This window comes from Mixophyes fleayi, chromosome 6 (genome assembly GCF_038048845.1).
Source record: "Mixophyes fleayi isolate aMixFle1 chromosome 6, aMixFle1.hap1, whole genome shotgun sequence".
NCBI lineage: Eukaryota > Metazoa > Chordata > Amphibia > Anura > Limnodynastidae > Mixophyes > Mixophyes fleayi.
Genome location: NC_134407.1, coordinates 153,710,656 through 153,726,888, shown reverse-complemented (window position 1 = coordinate 153,726,888; position 16,233 = coordinate 153,710,656). Strand labels below are relative to the sequence as shown.

The following is a 16,233-nucleotide window of genomic DNA, read 5'->3' as shown; positions in this document are numbered from 1 at the left end:
AAGGTCCCTAACTTGCAGTGCACTGGTCCATCTGTGTGGTGTGTTTGAGTGCTGCCAGTGTGTGTGTTTGGTAGTATATGGTAAAGATATAAGTAAATATATATATATATATATATATATATATATATATATATATATATATATATATATATATATGCATTCACCCCTTGAGATAATTCCCAGTACCAGTAAGGTTAGCATATGATATATTGGTCTAGTGTATAAGGTTGTGACAATTAATGTCTTATGCCATTGATATTATTGATTTATTGAGAGTTATGTGTGTTAGCCGGCTGTTCATAGTAAGAGTGTGCTCTACTTTCATCCACACTGTATCGTATTGTATTGTGCACACTTTTATTTCCAATTATACCAAAGTATATTTTTCTATAAAATCACAAAAGCTGCATTTAGTGGTTCCAGTTCAATAAATGTTCCAGATTGGCTTCTGCAGCACAAAGTGTGTCACAGTGTGTCAGTATTGGGCAGGGGGTTTCCCGAATCTCCCCTTGGTGTATTTCAAGAACACCCGCCAGAAGAAAAAAGCAGTGATTCGGGTGGAGGCACTGAAAACCAAGTACAGAGGTGAGAAGCATCTACATCATTCAGTCTATACACACATATATATATATATATATATATATATATATATATATATATATATATATATATCTATACACATATCACCTACTTCCACCGTACAAGGGCAAAAGGGCAATCTGACTGCAGACGACAGCATTATTATCTTCGGCAGACAGATTCACGCACTCTGATTTGGTATGTCACATCAAACCCTACAAACCATTCCTCCCTGACACTATATAAAAATCAGCAAACAGTATGACCTGTCAGCTAGGTAATACTGACCATTCCTAGTGTTCTCCCCTATGTGTAACAAGCAAAAAAGCAACAGATGAGGATCCTACATAGCAGGTTATAGGGGACCCCCAAAGATATTTGCTGGCAGTCCTGGTCATTCTTACAGTATTTGCTAAAGCACAGAATGAGCGACATAATTATTTACTCTGTGGTGTCTCCATAATGAAACGAAGGGGCAGCAGAGAAGCTTACCTGTGAAGCTACTGATCCTTCTTGTAGGTAATAGGCAGGGTATGTGGTGCTGGGCTATGGTGTCACATCTCAGTGGCACACGACCAAGAGGAGGAGATGCCACCATGACTCCCACTCTAAACAAGCAAGTTTGGTGCCCCGAGGGGCCCTGAGTATTAGTTTGTGCAAATATGCAGCAAAATAAGCAATAGCCATATGTTTTAATTTAGTATATAAAAATAACTTCTAATTAGGGAGAATTTTAACTCATCATATTAGGAGTGGGTACAATGGCACACGGGTAGGTTGCACACGGACAGGCTATATATAGCCCCTGCAAAAAGGGTAAAATGCTGAAATGATCATTGGGCGTGTTTCTGTAATGTATTTTTGTATTTTATACTCTCTCTCTCTCTCTCTCTCTCTCTCTCTCTCTCTCTATATATATCTATCTATCTATATATATATATATCTATATATATATATATATATATATATATATATATATATATATATATATATATATGTGTGTGTGTGTTTTTATGTTTTTGTGCAAACATTAACATAAAGTGTAGTGTGGCTAAGGATGAAAGGATAATGGATTACTTATCAAGATTACAGCCACTCTTCATTAGGTATATTGTGCTTTCCTCACAGATAACAGTTCAGCTCTACTAACCTTGTTGATGAGTTAAAAAGCAAGAAAAAACTACCACTATTTGCAGACTTAAGGCAGTGACCATTGATCTGTTCTATTTCTGCTCATTATTGTAACACTGAGGTTTCAGTGAGTAGTAGATTTATAGATGAATATTTGTGTTTTCTAGGCAGCCCTTTATACATTTTGCATTTTTTTTATTTGTTCTTATAAATTTAGCTTTTTTTGTATTTGAAATCTAGTCAGTGTAAAGACACAGAAAAATTAAAATGTGTTAATTAATATGCCCAAAAAATAAAAAAGAACACTAATGTGTAATTGATCAACAAGTTGGAACTTGTATGAACTTCATTTCATAATAATAATAATAATAATAATAATAATAATAATAATAATAATAATAACCAGGGGTGCCCAGAAGAGATAGCAATGTATTGCAAAGTAGCTGGGCTCAGGAATGACATTGAGGCATACTTACCAACTTTGAATAATTGGTTTCCGGGAGCCTGTCATGGGAGGTGGGCGTGATGGGGGCGGGGCTCCAAAAATCACGTAATTCCCCGGGAATCGCGGCGCTTGGGAGCTAATTCTGCCCACTTCACTAGGAAGTGGGGCACTTCCTAGTGAAGTGGGCAGAATCCGGGAGATTGTCACACTCACCCGGGAGTCTGGGAGACTCTCGCAAAATGCGGGAGTCTCCCAGGCATTCCGGGAGAGTTGGCAAGTATGCATTGAGGCCAGGACCTACAGGTGTTGACTGTATTGGAAGTATTTTATTATGATGGACAGACTGGCCTGCTGGCAGAGCTGGGAAGGTTGGAGGAGCTGTGGGAAGCCAGGAAAGAGGCAGTCTCGCAGGACATGACTACCCTCCTGTGCAGAGCCACTGATATCACCCGCAGTGCACTCAAGTTACAATATGTAAATATCCTGCCCTGCCACCTGGAAAGAGCCAGCTCCCCAGCTTGAGAAGCTCTCCTGTGCAGACTGTGAAGGGGCTCATATGTCCTGCAGATTCATAGCGTTGCAGGAAAACAGTCTGGTATGTAATATTTGGAAGGTGGGAGGAGAAGAAAGAAAGAGAAGGGGATGAATTTGAGAAGGGAGAAAAATGGGCAGGAGGATGTGGGAAGGAGGGGAATTGAGAAAGGACTGAGGGGAAAGGTGTTAAAAAGTTGCAGCACTTAGGCCCTAATTCTCTCTCTGGGGTCCTAATAATAATATGGAGAAGTATTACATACTTGCATATATATGCAACTGGGTTCATCTGCCAAGTAAAAAAGGTGGACTAATTTAATTCACTGTTATTCAGCTAAATATATTAAAAGTGAATGTGCACTTTTGTTGCACTAACAGGATTTTATTCAATGGAAAGGAGTTTTGCTCACATATGAAACCAAATGTGCCGTCATTTTTTATTGTTAGGAACAGTGGACGCAGAAGAGCACCAGTAGGAGTTACTGTTCCTCACTGGTGGGTAGATTAAAGTTGTGATCACTTGATCGCTTACAGACAAACCCAGCTCGGCTCCTCATGGAGCATTCTAGTGCATTATTGCTTAGTTTGAAAATACCTCAGTACATGTTTTCCCTACATACACACGAGCCAGCATTACATTAGTTACTGCAAAAATGTCTCTGACACTGAGCCAGCACCTTCCTAAGAATACGCCTCTACTACTGCCTGTAGAAGACCTGGGGACAAGTAAGTACCTGTGAGCATTATCAGCTCTAATGGACAAGGAAATGCTAAAGACTAGCTTGGTCGTAAAGATTCATTCTTGGGGTACAGTATTTAACATGACACTGATTTGATTTTTGACAATGCTCCCGTTTAGCCCAAACAATGTTTCATATTTAGTTTTAGCTAAACAGATTAGTAGAAGTTTTATGGGCAAAGGCAGAACTACTGTTGTAGCAGGGGGTACAGCCGCTACAGCTCTCCGTTCAAAGCATCATTTGCATATTCAGAGCAGAACTATTGTTGCACAGCCATCAGGTGCCCACCTGCCCAACATTACTTTTTTTTTCAGTTTTTCAATTTAGTGACAAATAGGCTGTGAGTGGGCGGTAGGAACAGGAAAGGAGACTGCCCATGAGGAGTAGTGGATGGGGAAGCGGTTGATGTATCTGCAGCTGACTATGGACTATGTCAGATCTCACCAGTTGTTGCACAGCCACGCTCTATGGTGACTGCTGTGGAGGTGAATGGGAGTACCAGATGCAGCGGTATTAGCGTCACCTCTAACATGGGAGAGGATTAGGTACCTCTTACAGATGGACTATGGGTATGTCTATATAAGCAGGTAATGGCAGCTAGATCTGTGGTGCAGGGAAGAGCAACAATAATGTTCAAATGTCCAAGTTTTCTATAGGATGTGCAGTTACTATCTGAATGCAGGAGCCCAGGTTTCCCCACAAACAGATAAATTATACTCACCAGCCATTAAGTAAGACTTACCACTGGTCTATTTTAGGCCCTGGGGGTGCACCAAAAAAGCTAAACCACATCATGTACAAAGAGGCCCTCATAAAACTTTGCTATGGAGCCAACACTTGTCTATTTATCTCCTTTATTGTGAGTGTAATAAAGCAACAATATGAGTTGTGTAATTAGATAGTTCTAATAATAAATTAAATTTTTCCATGGTGACTATTAACATGACCCCTCCCCCAGAACACCTTTGTCACTCCTATATAATTTGCTCTCTTATAAAGGGTTGTGAGCTTTTAGACAAACATTTTAACTCAATCATACCCCATATGTGTAACAAATGTGGGGAGCTCATCAATGCTACTTTAATCGTATTGTTGGCTCTTTCAACGCTAATTCTTAGTATGTCACATCAAACCCTACATCAAACTTAGTCCGTGTTTAGTGCTTTCATAGAGCTCCTACTCACTATGCGTATGATTGGTTAAGAAGTCCAAAGAGGACACAGGTGTGTAAATTGAATAGGCAATTGTGGGCCCCATAGCAAGGCTTTGAAAGGGCCCTCATACATGACGTGCTGTTGAGGGCCATCACTGCCCAAGGGTGATAATACACATGTACAAATGGGCATTAACAGGGAAGGCATGCCCTTTGCCAGCTGCTGTAGTTCCACCTTTGGTTGTAAAATATTTTTAAGCTGAATTAAAGTTTGTACAATAAGTGGCTATTTTACATTTGATGTTTGACAACATACTTTGGATATAATGAGAGACCTGTGTGGGCAACAGGGCCGGTGCTGTGCTCTCCAGTGCCCCACTGCCTTTCCCTGTGCTTGCACTGATACTATACTTTACTATACATCGCTGAAGACCAGGGGGATGTCACAGGCTGGCCAGGTGCCCGGTAAGCATGGCACTCTCCTGCTGTACTATCTGGGTTTACTGTGTTTCATCGGCTCCAGTGAACATAGATTTGACTACCATGGTTGTCGGAGGTGCAGCTGTGAAAGTGCATCTGCACTCCTTGAAGTATGGGTCTGCCTTTGAGCAGTGCCAATTGAAGTGTGGGGGGGTTGCGAACAGAGGGGACTGCGTCCGATGTTCTGAGCCCTTTCGAGAATGCAAGGGGCCAGAACATGCACAGTAAAGTCACGTTTGGGCTTATAGCCAAAATGGGGTCTTTACTGTCCATGCACCAACCCCATGTATGCTCAGAAGCGCAGAGTAGAATCCTTCTAGACCATAATCACTGCCCTCATCCCATTACATTTTACTATGAGGCTTGCCAATTAAATGTTACTCCCCTGTGCGTGGGTACTCCATTACAGGTATTTTATGAGTGTGGGAATTCAATTTGATTAATGCAAAAATACATCTGGCTAATACCAAATTGTCCCTGGAAATTGTATTTAAGGTTTGGGAACAAAGTAAGTAAAATAACACCTGTTAACATTCCAGAATAAAGAGCAGTACAAATAGGGCACGGCCTATATATTCCCACCAAACCTATTTTAGGTAAGACCATGCTTATCTCTGCAGAAAATTGGGACTCATGGTGGGTATGCTAAAACAGTGGCATGGTTACAAATTTGGCAGATTTACCCAAATGGTAAAACTAAATATAGATATTTGACCATCAGCATATTTTTTTTCTTTTTCATAATTTCTAATATTGTAGTTTCAAAGGGCTTCTGAACAGTAAGATCAAAAACAAATAACAGACTAAACACATTTGCATTATAAGCAACATTTTCAGCCTAACAACATGTTTTTAAATGAATCTGTGAGTTTTAAGCAGAAACAATAACTAAAAGAATATATACAAGGAAAATAAACTATTGGTCCAGTATTGGAACTAGTTCTGTAAAATGCAATGCAGGAAATTTTCTGATTTCTACGTTAGGCTTTGTAGTTTGTGTTGGTCACGTTCTGTCACTTCTTCACTGCTGGTAACTTGATCCATGGAGTGTGGGTTCTGTACAGTTGTGTATTTGTGTAAACACTGGCCCCACTTCTGGCTTATTTGTTTTACACTAATTAGCACTGGAAACATTGGCGTGTGAAGCAGTCAGTTTACTGTTAGTGAGCTGTGTAGTCTTTTTTTATTCATGGTATCCATGTTTGGCAGTGTATCTATATTTGTGTGTATCCTCTTATCTGGGTTATCTTTGTGTACCTGGGTATATCAGATTGTGTATCATTGTGCCAGTTTACTCCTATCTATGTGAGTCAGTGAATAATCTATTTTGCATTTTGTGTTTGTGTTTTATTGTGTATCTATAATGTGTCTTTTATGAATCAAACTCATTATAATGGTGCAATGTGTGAAGTATTATGGGTACATGTAACTAAAAATCTACTATATTTTAGTCTCTATATTATTTTAGTTCATTTATGTTAATTAGAGCGACATTGTTAACAAATGATATTTACCAGTAAAGTGCACCAATGACTGACCCACAACATGACTGCTTCTACTGTTTTTAAACAGAAGGATGTGCGAATGAGTAAAAACAAATGATTATATATAACTGTATATATGCCAAGTATTCCACATGCGTGGACTGAACCATCAGGCCAGCGCAATAGGTGGTTCTTACCTTTCTCAAAACACACTAAAAAGTCAGCAACAAAATCAGAATAAAATTAAAACATGGATTTAAACCTAAGCATTGTACAAAATTAAATGTATCTGTTGCTAAAAATAAATGTAGAGATTGCTGACGGAGAATAAGAAATACATTTTTTTTTTTGCTCTGGCAAACAGTGGGTTAAGCTGCAAAAATGTGTTGTGTACTGCAAAGAGCTTTCCTTTTACTGTGACACTAAAATACAATGTCTTGTGTAAATGCACCAGTAGCTGAGCATGTCAATTAAATTCTAAGCAAGAGCTGTATCTGAGGAGGAGGGGGAGCTGTGGGTTATACAGTGTACATCCAGAGGTGGGTTGTTTAAAAATTAACTCCACAACTCCACCCTAAGAGAACTATAGGGTTTTTTGCTCATGTGCTCATCCCTTCAGAGTTACCTCCACTGCAAACTAAGGCCATTGATAAGGTGACAGGCTGGAGTCAATGTAGCAGAGGTTGAGGGGCCAATAACCTGAGAGTGGGCATCTGCTGAAAGACAGCCGCTGTTTACTGATGATAATGAGACTTTCTAAAGCCCTGATAGATATGGATATGGCTGACTACACTGAGGCTTTGGATCCAGCTTACACAACCCTGGAATTTGAAAACATGCAAGTGCTAGCTATAGGGAATGGTAAGAGATTTTCTTTAACTGTTCTCCATGCTTTATGAAAGAAAATATGGATACTCCTGTTTCTAGTGGTACTATACCAATATTTCTCATTATTGGAGTAGCAACATGGATGCCTCAACTTTTAATGTTACTGAACCCACACTGTTTATGACTGGAGTAGTAATATGGATACTCAGGTTTCTAGTAGTAATGGACCTTTATTGCTGACTGTTTAGTAAGATGGACATCTTTGATTGCTGCTAAACTCCTGTTACATATTATTGGAGTAGTAAATATGCACACTTCAGTTTCTAAAGTACTCTCTCAGTCTATTTATAGTGTTGACTTGTCTGTCACTGATTTATTGGTGTGATGTCAAATACAGGTTTAATTTAATATATGTTTAGTCTATGCTGGCTTTCGGTGATTACTACTACTATATTAATTACTAGTGATTACTAGTACTAGATTACTATTATTACTAGTGTTACTGGTATTTTCAGTTTCATTGTCCAAATTTAGTTACATCATGATGTTTCTTTGTTAGTATTATTTTAAGTCAATATATAACTATAAAATTAATTGGGTAGTAGGACTTAGGGTTCAGATTTTAACATTACGGGTATATCTACTAAACTGCAGGTTTGAAAAAGTGGAGGTGTTGCCTATAGCAACCAATCAGATTATACCTGTCATTTTGTAGAATGAACTAAATTAATGAAAACTAGAATCTGATTGGCTGCCTCAGGCAACATTTCCACGTTTTCAAACCTGCAGGGGCTATTGTTAAGGAGATATATATATATATATATATATATATATATATATATATATATATACTGTATATACATGTTTCTATTCTTGACCATTTTGCAACTCTCATAAACACGTTATACATATTCAGAAACATGTCTACTTTCAGTTTAATGTAATATAATGAAAGTTTTTGTTAGAATGAAAGTTAGCACAACGTAAACTAAAAAGTTACTGTAGGGTTCCAAACCTACATATCATTTCTCTTAACCTTTTGAAGTATAGAAAAAAGTACTTTTTTTGTTTGTCTTTTTTAAATCTTACTTCTGTGCTAGCTAAATCCCGTGCATTAGTACACATCTTAAAATGAAAGTAATGCAGTTAAAGCGGGGCAATAAAATAAGCGCCTTTTTGAGATTTCCTAACACTCCAAAACCTTTTGCTGATATAGAGTATATGTACAGACTTAAGGCAGAACTGTCATTTTATCATTGGCTATAATTCCTTCACTTTCGTTTACTGCTGGGTTCTCCTTCCTGTACGTCTACCATTGTCAAGATGCAGACCACCATAATTTCACTCCTTCAAAGGTCACTTGCTGGAGAATTGTCTCACGAGATTAGAATCAGGCTCAGTCTTTTAGTAGAACTCCACAGATAAGATGAGTCTCCTCACCTGTGTTTTCCTATTAGATACGCTGACGCATACTTACTAACTGGTAAATCTGTTGTTATCAAGAGACCTGGGAAACAATACGTTTTTATGGGGTCTGCGTCTCAGGAAAGCTAGTAGGGCAAACAACAGAGACAATGAAATAAAATGTGATGGCTAACGTTTGTCATGGTATGTGCTGAACAAGTAGTGGTCGCTGGACAGCAATGATGTCTACTGTTCCTAATTCCCTAGTCTGTCATCATAGACTGGGAAGAAGAACCTTTTCTTAACTGACAGTAAAGAATGCTGATTACTTCCAATGTATACTGTCAGGAAGAATTGACAACATATATAACACATAGTTGCCTACTCTCCCGGAATGTCCAAGAGACTCCTGTATTTCTCAGAGTCCTCCCGGAATCCGGGAAGTGCAGAGCACCCTCCTGGTTCCATTTGTTAAATTAAGTGGCAGGGAGCGGGGCTTATTATGCAATTTGCACGTCATTGTGACTTTGACGCCTGTTGTAATAGGCCAGAACATGATATGACAACTTCGGGGGTGGGGTCAATTGACGCGATTCTGCTAGCCCTGCCCCCACAATCCCACCTCACCCCCGATCTCCCGGAGGCAATCTTGCCAAAGTTGGCACGTATGATATAACACTGTTATTCAGGCCAAAATCAATGGTCTGTGGCATTTTTGTAGAGTTTAGTTGTGTCAGTAAGATGACTGTGCCTGCATGCGAGGTGGAGTGGGGAAGGGAAGGGGTGGTCTAATGTAGGCCAAATACATGTGTAACAGGGAGTTGCTCTACCGCACCAACTATAGGATTATAACCCAGTCTAATAAAAAAAAAAAAAAATGTTTATGAGTAGTATATGCTACCCAATTATATATATCATATATATCTATTTGACTGGGGTGCTACCTAGAAACATAACAATATCATAGGTAGGAAGGAGGAAGAACAGAAGTTTCTTTATTTAGGTGCACAAAATCCTCTATGATTTGTTATTTTACTAAACATGTATTAGAACCATCCTTTGTTAAAATATAACCTTTATTGATATTTCTTTAAAAAAGCGAAATATAGAATAAAAATGTGCTCATAAAAAGTAATCTTAATAAAATGACAAATGAGGCTGCATAGGACGAATGCACTTAAAGGGCGACAGGGTTTGTAGTAAGCTGAACTCTTACCTGAAGGGGTTAACATAGGTTTTGGCTCGACCAATGTGTGCTCCAGTGGGAGGGACCTTGATTGGTAAAGAAGGCTGTACTTCCTGTTCTACCTCATTCCACAGCACGAGATCCCACCCACCCACTCCTAGTTGCGAGTCTTTCTGGGTTAATGTTGCGGTAGGAAGGCACTGCGTTCAGCGGCTGAGTTGTGGGCACGCAGGCAGTTGTCGTAGGTCACTGCCCCCCTTTGAGGCACCAGTAACTCCCTTTTTGGCCCTTCGGTGAGGAGGGTCCCTGTCCGGCTCGGTGAGGGAGGGCAGCGTGAGTTTTAAAGGGGCAGTCACTCTGACGCCAACTCAGCGCAAGTTATGATGGGATTTGTTCCCCGTGGTTGTGGACATACGGCGGTGTGCGCCAGTCCACTTGTGATTTTGTGTTATCAGCTTGAGAGTTGTTTCGCAGTGCCCTTTCTCCGCCACCATTGGTTTAGTTGAAGTTAAAATTATAATTAAAGCTCAGGCAATTTTTTAATAACTTATACATGTCTCCGTGTGTTTATTTGCATGCAAATGTTTAGAATTCTAAGGTTGATGTAAAGTTTACGGGAACATACACAGTGAGCCCTTTATAAGCTGGATGCACTATAATCCTGTACCTATATACTCCTGATTCATGGACTATATGGTATGAAGATATAGTTTAATTTAACCTGCAGTTATATGGAGGGGTCAATTAAATATATGACCTGCAGTTGCAAGAGATGTAATTGACTGCTTCATTTATTTGCATACATATATATATATATATATATATATATATATATATATATATATATATATATATGATAGAATCTATATATGGTAGTCTCCAGTCTGTATGATAGCAAGTCTGGATATCTGACCGTAGGCCAAATACAGTAAGAGAAAATGCGGCTGCGGCAGAGCAGCACGGAGACGCATATACGTTTATCAGGGGCCGTATGTTTTGCACCTGCTGGTGGGCAGGTGCAAATACATACTGATGATGTTGACAGTCACTAGCACTAGCAAGCCTTTTCTGATTGGCTGATTGCAAATTCGCCTCTGAAGCTGATAGGTGCTTTCTTCATTCTTCATGCATATATTACAGGATTTTGTGGGCATATTAGTGAATTTGTCGCTATCAAAACACATGTTAACAAACTTTTATAGTGCTTAAGATTTGGCTGTGTGTATCAGTAGAAAGAGATCCAAAAGGTATAAAAAAAGGTATAAACCTATAAAGAGGATGAATTTGATATGCCTTCTTCCTCCAAACGTTATTTTGTAAGTTATATGTAAAAGAAAGAAAACCACAATAGGGCAATATTGCTCAATAAATTAACCAGCAGTAATGACCAAGCAGTGATATTTCCAGATAGGTTGCATGTGATATTCTTGAATCTGGAAAAATTACTTCATGGTCATTTCCACACTGGGGGGTAAATGTATCAATATGCGGGTTCTTCAACACCCGCGTGTTCAGCCTCTTCCGCGATTAAATTTCAAGCGGCGCTGCATTGTAAAGGGTTAACTTCCCTTTACAATGCAGCGCCGCTTGAAATTTAATCGCGGAAGAGGCTGAACACGCGGGTGTTGAAGAACCAGCATATTGATACATTTACCCCTGGGTGTTTTATTTATTAATTGAGCAATATTGCAGTATTGTAGTATTCTTTCTTTTACATATACCCTATGAAATATAAATTGGAGGACTTTATACCTTTATTGCACCTTTTTGAAAGAGTAAATTTTATATACGTTATTTATTGTTAAGGGACACTATTGACTCCTTTATTTGTACATTTATTTATTAGGAGTAACTTTATACATATACAGGGTGATGCAAAAGTCGCAGTACACCCTTTTATTTCAAAAACTCTACAGGAATTGGGCCGATTGGCCGATTTCAAGATGGCGCCCATGTTTGGTACATACCGTAAAAGATAGACCACGTCACCCATACCTTACTGGAGTATTCAGGTTTCCCAATTTCCTGTAGAGGTTTTGAAATAAAAGGGTGTACTGCGACTTTTGAATCACCCTATATATTTATTCCATTCCCGCTCCATCCTTAGAGTTACTGGTTGTATGTACGCCTGACGTAAACTTGACATATATGCTACAGGTGCAGAGCTGGACGCATGTTGAGATGTCTATGACTCAATATACTATTTTTAAATACGGGGGGTTTTTAGCCCAACATGCATCCTACACAGCATCAGACCCTTAATAGATGCAAAATTTGTCATTATTAAATAAACACATTTTAACTTTGGTTCATGTTCAAACTTACACAAGCAGTGCTAAGATCGTCCCGATCCCCCCTATTGTATCTTCAGTCTGCAAATTAAGTTTTTTTCAATAAGAACTAAAATTCTCTGGTGCTAGGGAGAGGGGACATTTGAATTAAGTCCCACACTAACATCCTGTGAAGCAGTCTCCCAGAATGCTTTGTGCAAATCAATGGAGCTGAACTATCAGTAAGGAAGAACTGTGAGAGGGCAAAAAAAACTGTGTGATGTTTCTACTGTCTAAGCTCCTTATAAAAAGTATACACTTTATGTGACAGGTTTATGAGGTAACTTCAGTCATGTCAGCCATGTTTGGTCTCTTGCAATAATCTTTAATATATTTTTTATTACAGGGGCTATTCCCCAAATGCTTTTTTTTATTTGAAGAACATATGGACATAGTTTGGTTTATGTATACCCTCTATATAAACAAGTGTTAGTTTTAAAAATATATTTTCTGCATTATAATTTTATTATCCACAATTATAATGCAATATGGCCTCCAGAAATTTACAACTCTACATAATAAATATTCTAGTTATAATTTAATATCATACTTGCCAACTTCTTCTAGTTGGCGTCCGGAAGCTGTTGGGGGGAGATGGGAGTGCGGGCAGGGCCGGATTAACCATAGGGCTAACTGGGCTACAGCCCAGGGGCCTATGGCATCCAGGGGGCCCTTGAAAGTGCTCAGCAGCAGTGTGGATCGGTCGGGGGCGGGGGCACCCCCAGCCCGATCAGTGCTGCTGAGCACTTTCCTTGCAGTACTTCCCCGGCGCGCTGTATTCTCCTTACTGAGGAGATCTCGTGAGTCTCACTCTCGAGATCTCCTCAGTAAAGAGAGTACAGCGCGCCGGGGAAGGAGGAGAAGGAGGTAAGTGCCGGGGAAGGCGGCTCGGATCACTGGGGGGGGGGCGACTCGGATCACGGGGGGGCCCTCACGGGGGAATGGAGGCCCCCTTAGCCCAGGGGCCTCCATTCCCTTAATCCGGCCCTGAGTGCGGGGGGCAGAGATCAGAAAATCGCATCATTTTGGACCCACCCCACGTGACGTAATGATGCAATTTTACAGCGGGGGCAAATGTCGCGATTACCGGAGAATCACGGCATTTTGGATCTAATACTGCCCACTTCACTAGGAAGTGGGCAGATGTGAGAGACTGGCATACACTCCCAGGAGTCTGGGAGACCCACCCGGAATCCGGGAGTCTCCCGGACATTCCGGAAGAGTTGGCAAGCATGTGTAATATGCATTTTTACAAATAGATAATGTTTACTCATTATTCATGCCCAGCATACATGGTACAACATAGACCACTGCAAACACCAGATAAAGTTGACTGGAAGGTGGAATTTATACCATCACATTTTTTGGTAGCATTCATTTTCCATGAATGCATTTTCACTGGCCTGCTCATTTGCCTTAGTGGAGCCCAGAGAACTGCACACTGAAACAGTTTCTCCCTGGGCTTTTATATTTATGTTGTACAGCATCCACAAATGTGTCTTGTTTACCTCTTTCTTAAATGGAGGCTGAGAATGTTATGAGCTGAAGGAACAATAGAAAGCTGCAATCTACGAGCTTGTGAGTTTGTATTGGTCTGCGCTGCCAAACTCCCTTCTGCCCGATCTTTTCGACAGTGCTGTTCGATGAATAGTGAAACCCATGCGCACAGCACTTCTTCCTTACACCGGCAGTGCCGGTAATGAGTAAAGTCTGAGCGCACCACAGGGGTTACTTCGCAGAGGCTCCCAGTGTAGCCCCGGCATGATGCATTTGAGCGGTGCTTAAATATGTAGCTCTGCAATTTGAAGCGACGCATATTTGCTGATACGGTATATTATTATTGCACAGACCCCTCAGGGTGCACAAGAGGCCACAACAGGGACATTGCGTGGAGTATTGCACCCACCAAGATAGGAGTGGGGTGAACACCACATTGTTCTCTTTCGCCCAGGGCACTATAAAGCAGTGTGCACTATTTTCTTGTGTCACTATGAACGTTGTTGTTTTTTTAATGGGTCACAGACACATGTTATACAGCTAACCCAGAGATGCGGCTTGTCCAGTCAGCTTCTGTCAGACACCTCGGCAGAGCGCAGCTTGTATTCATTTTTCTCCAGGTTTTCCTGCATGCTAAAGTGAGTATTACAGATGCCAGTATTTCCCAAACTGTGGACATTGTGGTCATAAGACCACTTTTGTTTTGCTAGTTGGCATAGGTAAGAAAGGTTTAAGGGTAACTGATCCCTGGAAATTCCTACATATAGAGGGGTATATTTCAATAATGTTATTGCTGCCCATGAATATGTCCCCCAAGGGGTAGGTTTTTTTTTAATGAAGTGAGTCGAGGAAAATATTATAAAAGTATGTATGTATTAAGGGTGGTGTTATAAAGAGCAATCCTCAGATGTGTTTATGTGTTTGATGGCCTGATGATGAAGTGGATGTAGCTATCTTAGATATGTACTTGTGTAGCTATTTCCCAATCACATAGTTGCCAACATTTTAAAAGGGATACTTTTTCCAGGGACGCTTTGCTGCTGAGATGGTACATATACGTCACACTGGGAAATGTCCCGATGCCGCCTACCCAAATGTTGGAAAGTATGTTATCATCATGGCAAAATCTGAATAAAGTATAATTTGTTTGCATTTTAAGTATCTATTTCAATAAATATTAACTTATAAATATTAAAGAATAAGAATAGATGTAAGAATTGCATTAAATTTGCAGAAACAGAGGATTTGCACTATATATTTGACAAATACTAAATAACAGAGACAATTTCAGGGACATATATTTCCTGGGGCTACTCTTTAAAATCTGGGACTGACCCTACAAATTAGGGGCAGTAGGCAAGTATGCACTAGACTGTGTCTATAGACCATACTTACCAACTTTTATAATGTCCCTAGTGGAAGATCCTGGAGGGGATGTGTAGCATAACTGTGGAGGGAGGCGGATCACCGCGAATCATTTCATTTCTGCAACAATCGCATCATTGCACCCTAGGGTCGGTGGGGCAAGACCAAAATGATGGAGGCCCCAACCTCGCCAACTTCACTAAGAAACGGGCAGGATGCGGGAGATATGCCTACTCAAGGAGGTCTACCCGGAATTCGGGAGTCTCCCGGAAATTCCGGTTGGCAAGTATGCTATAACTGAATAGCACATTTACGTTTAGCTTGATTAGGAATATCATTCAGGCATAGCAACTTGCTCAATGTTCCCAGGCATAGCATTTACTGAAGGTGTTATGTTGCTTGCTGTAGGCATAAGGTTTTATTTCTGGGCACTTGCTGAAGATAGGAAAAGGTTCAGGTTATCATGAAAGATGGCCACTGCACATAAGTAAACCACTTGACACCATGGGGGTAAATGTATGAAGCTCTGATTTCTGCAAGTCGCTGGAAAGCGGCGACTTTCAGGGGAAATTTAAAGCGGTGATGGCTTGTAAAGGCAAGTTTGCCTTTGCAAGCCATCGCCACTTTAAATTTACCCCCATATTAGGTAATATTTGGACCTCCCCTCCAGGAGGTCCAAAGGGGAGGTCAAAGGGCAAGTGCAGGGGCATGATCATGTGATTCTCAATAGTGTCATTGTAAAGCGGGAGGTGGTACCAAAAATGTTGGTATACAAATATAACAGTACTATCTATCATAACAGTAACTGGAGATAATTAATTATGGTCCAGTATCTAAGAATTACGTTTTTTACCTTAAACTATATATCTATAAGGGATCATTTTTGAAAGATGTTGTGTTGGCACAAACACCCATTCAGATGTCTGCTTTCATTTTCTAAACTGTACTAGAAAAAATATATCAATCTGTTTCACTGTACTGGGTAACACCACTAGCTTTGTAAATCAACCCTCCACCCCCTATGTATTGATTTATTTGATGTATTTAGTCCATTACACATTTGCGCTAAATGGTTGTTTA

The 16,233-nt window shown here is 40.1% G+C and overlaps 1 protein-coding gene across 2 annotated transcripts in view; it reads left to right on the top strand.

Moving 5' to 3' along the window:
* Nucleotides 1-16,233, top strand: part of HNF4A (hepatocyte nuclear factor 4 alpha) — a 121,971-nt gene that overhangs the window by 70,964 nt on the left and 34,774 nt on the right. Inside the window, exon 1 of one of the 2 annotated variants that reach the window (XM_075176821.1) lies at nucleotides 7,180-7,404. The exons of the other annotated variant lie outside the window; for it this stretch is intronic. Coding sequence (XP_075032922.1) covers nucleotides 7,284-7,404 — 121 coding nt within the window. The 5' untranslated portion in view covers nucleotides 7,180-7,283. Of the gene's footprint in view, nucleotides 1-7,179; nucleotides 7,405-16,233 lie in introns of those variants that run through there. 2 annotated transcript variants of the gene reach the window in all.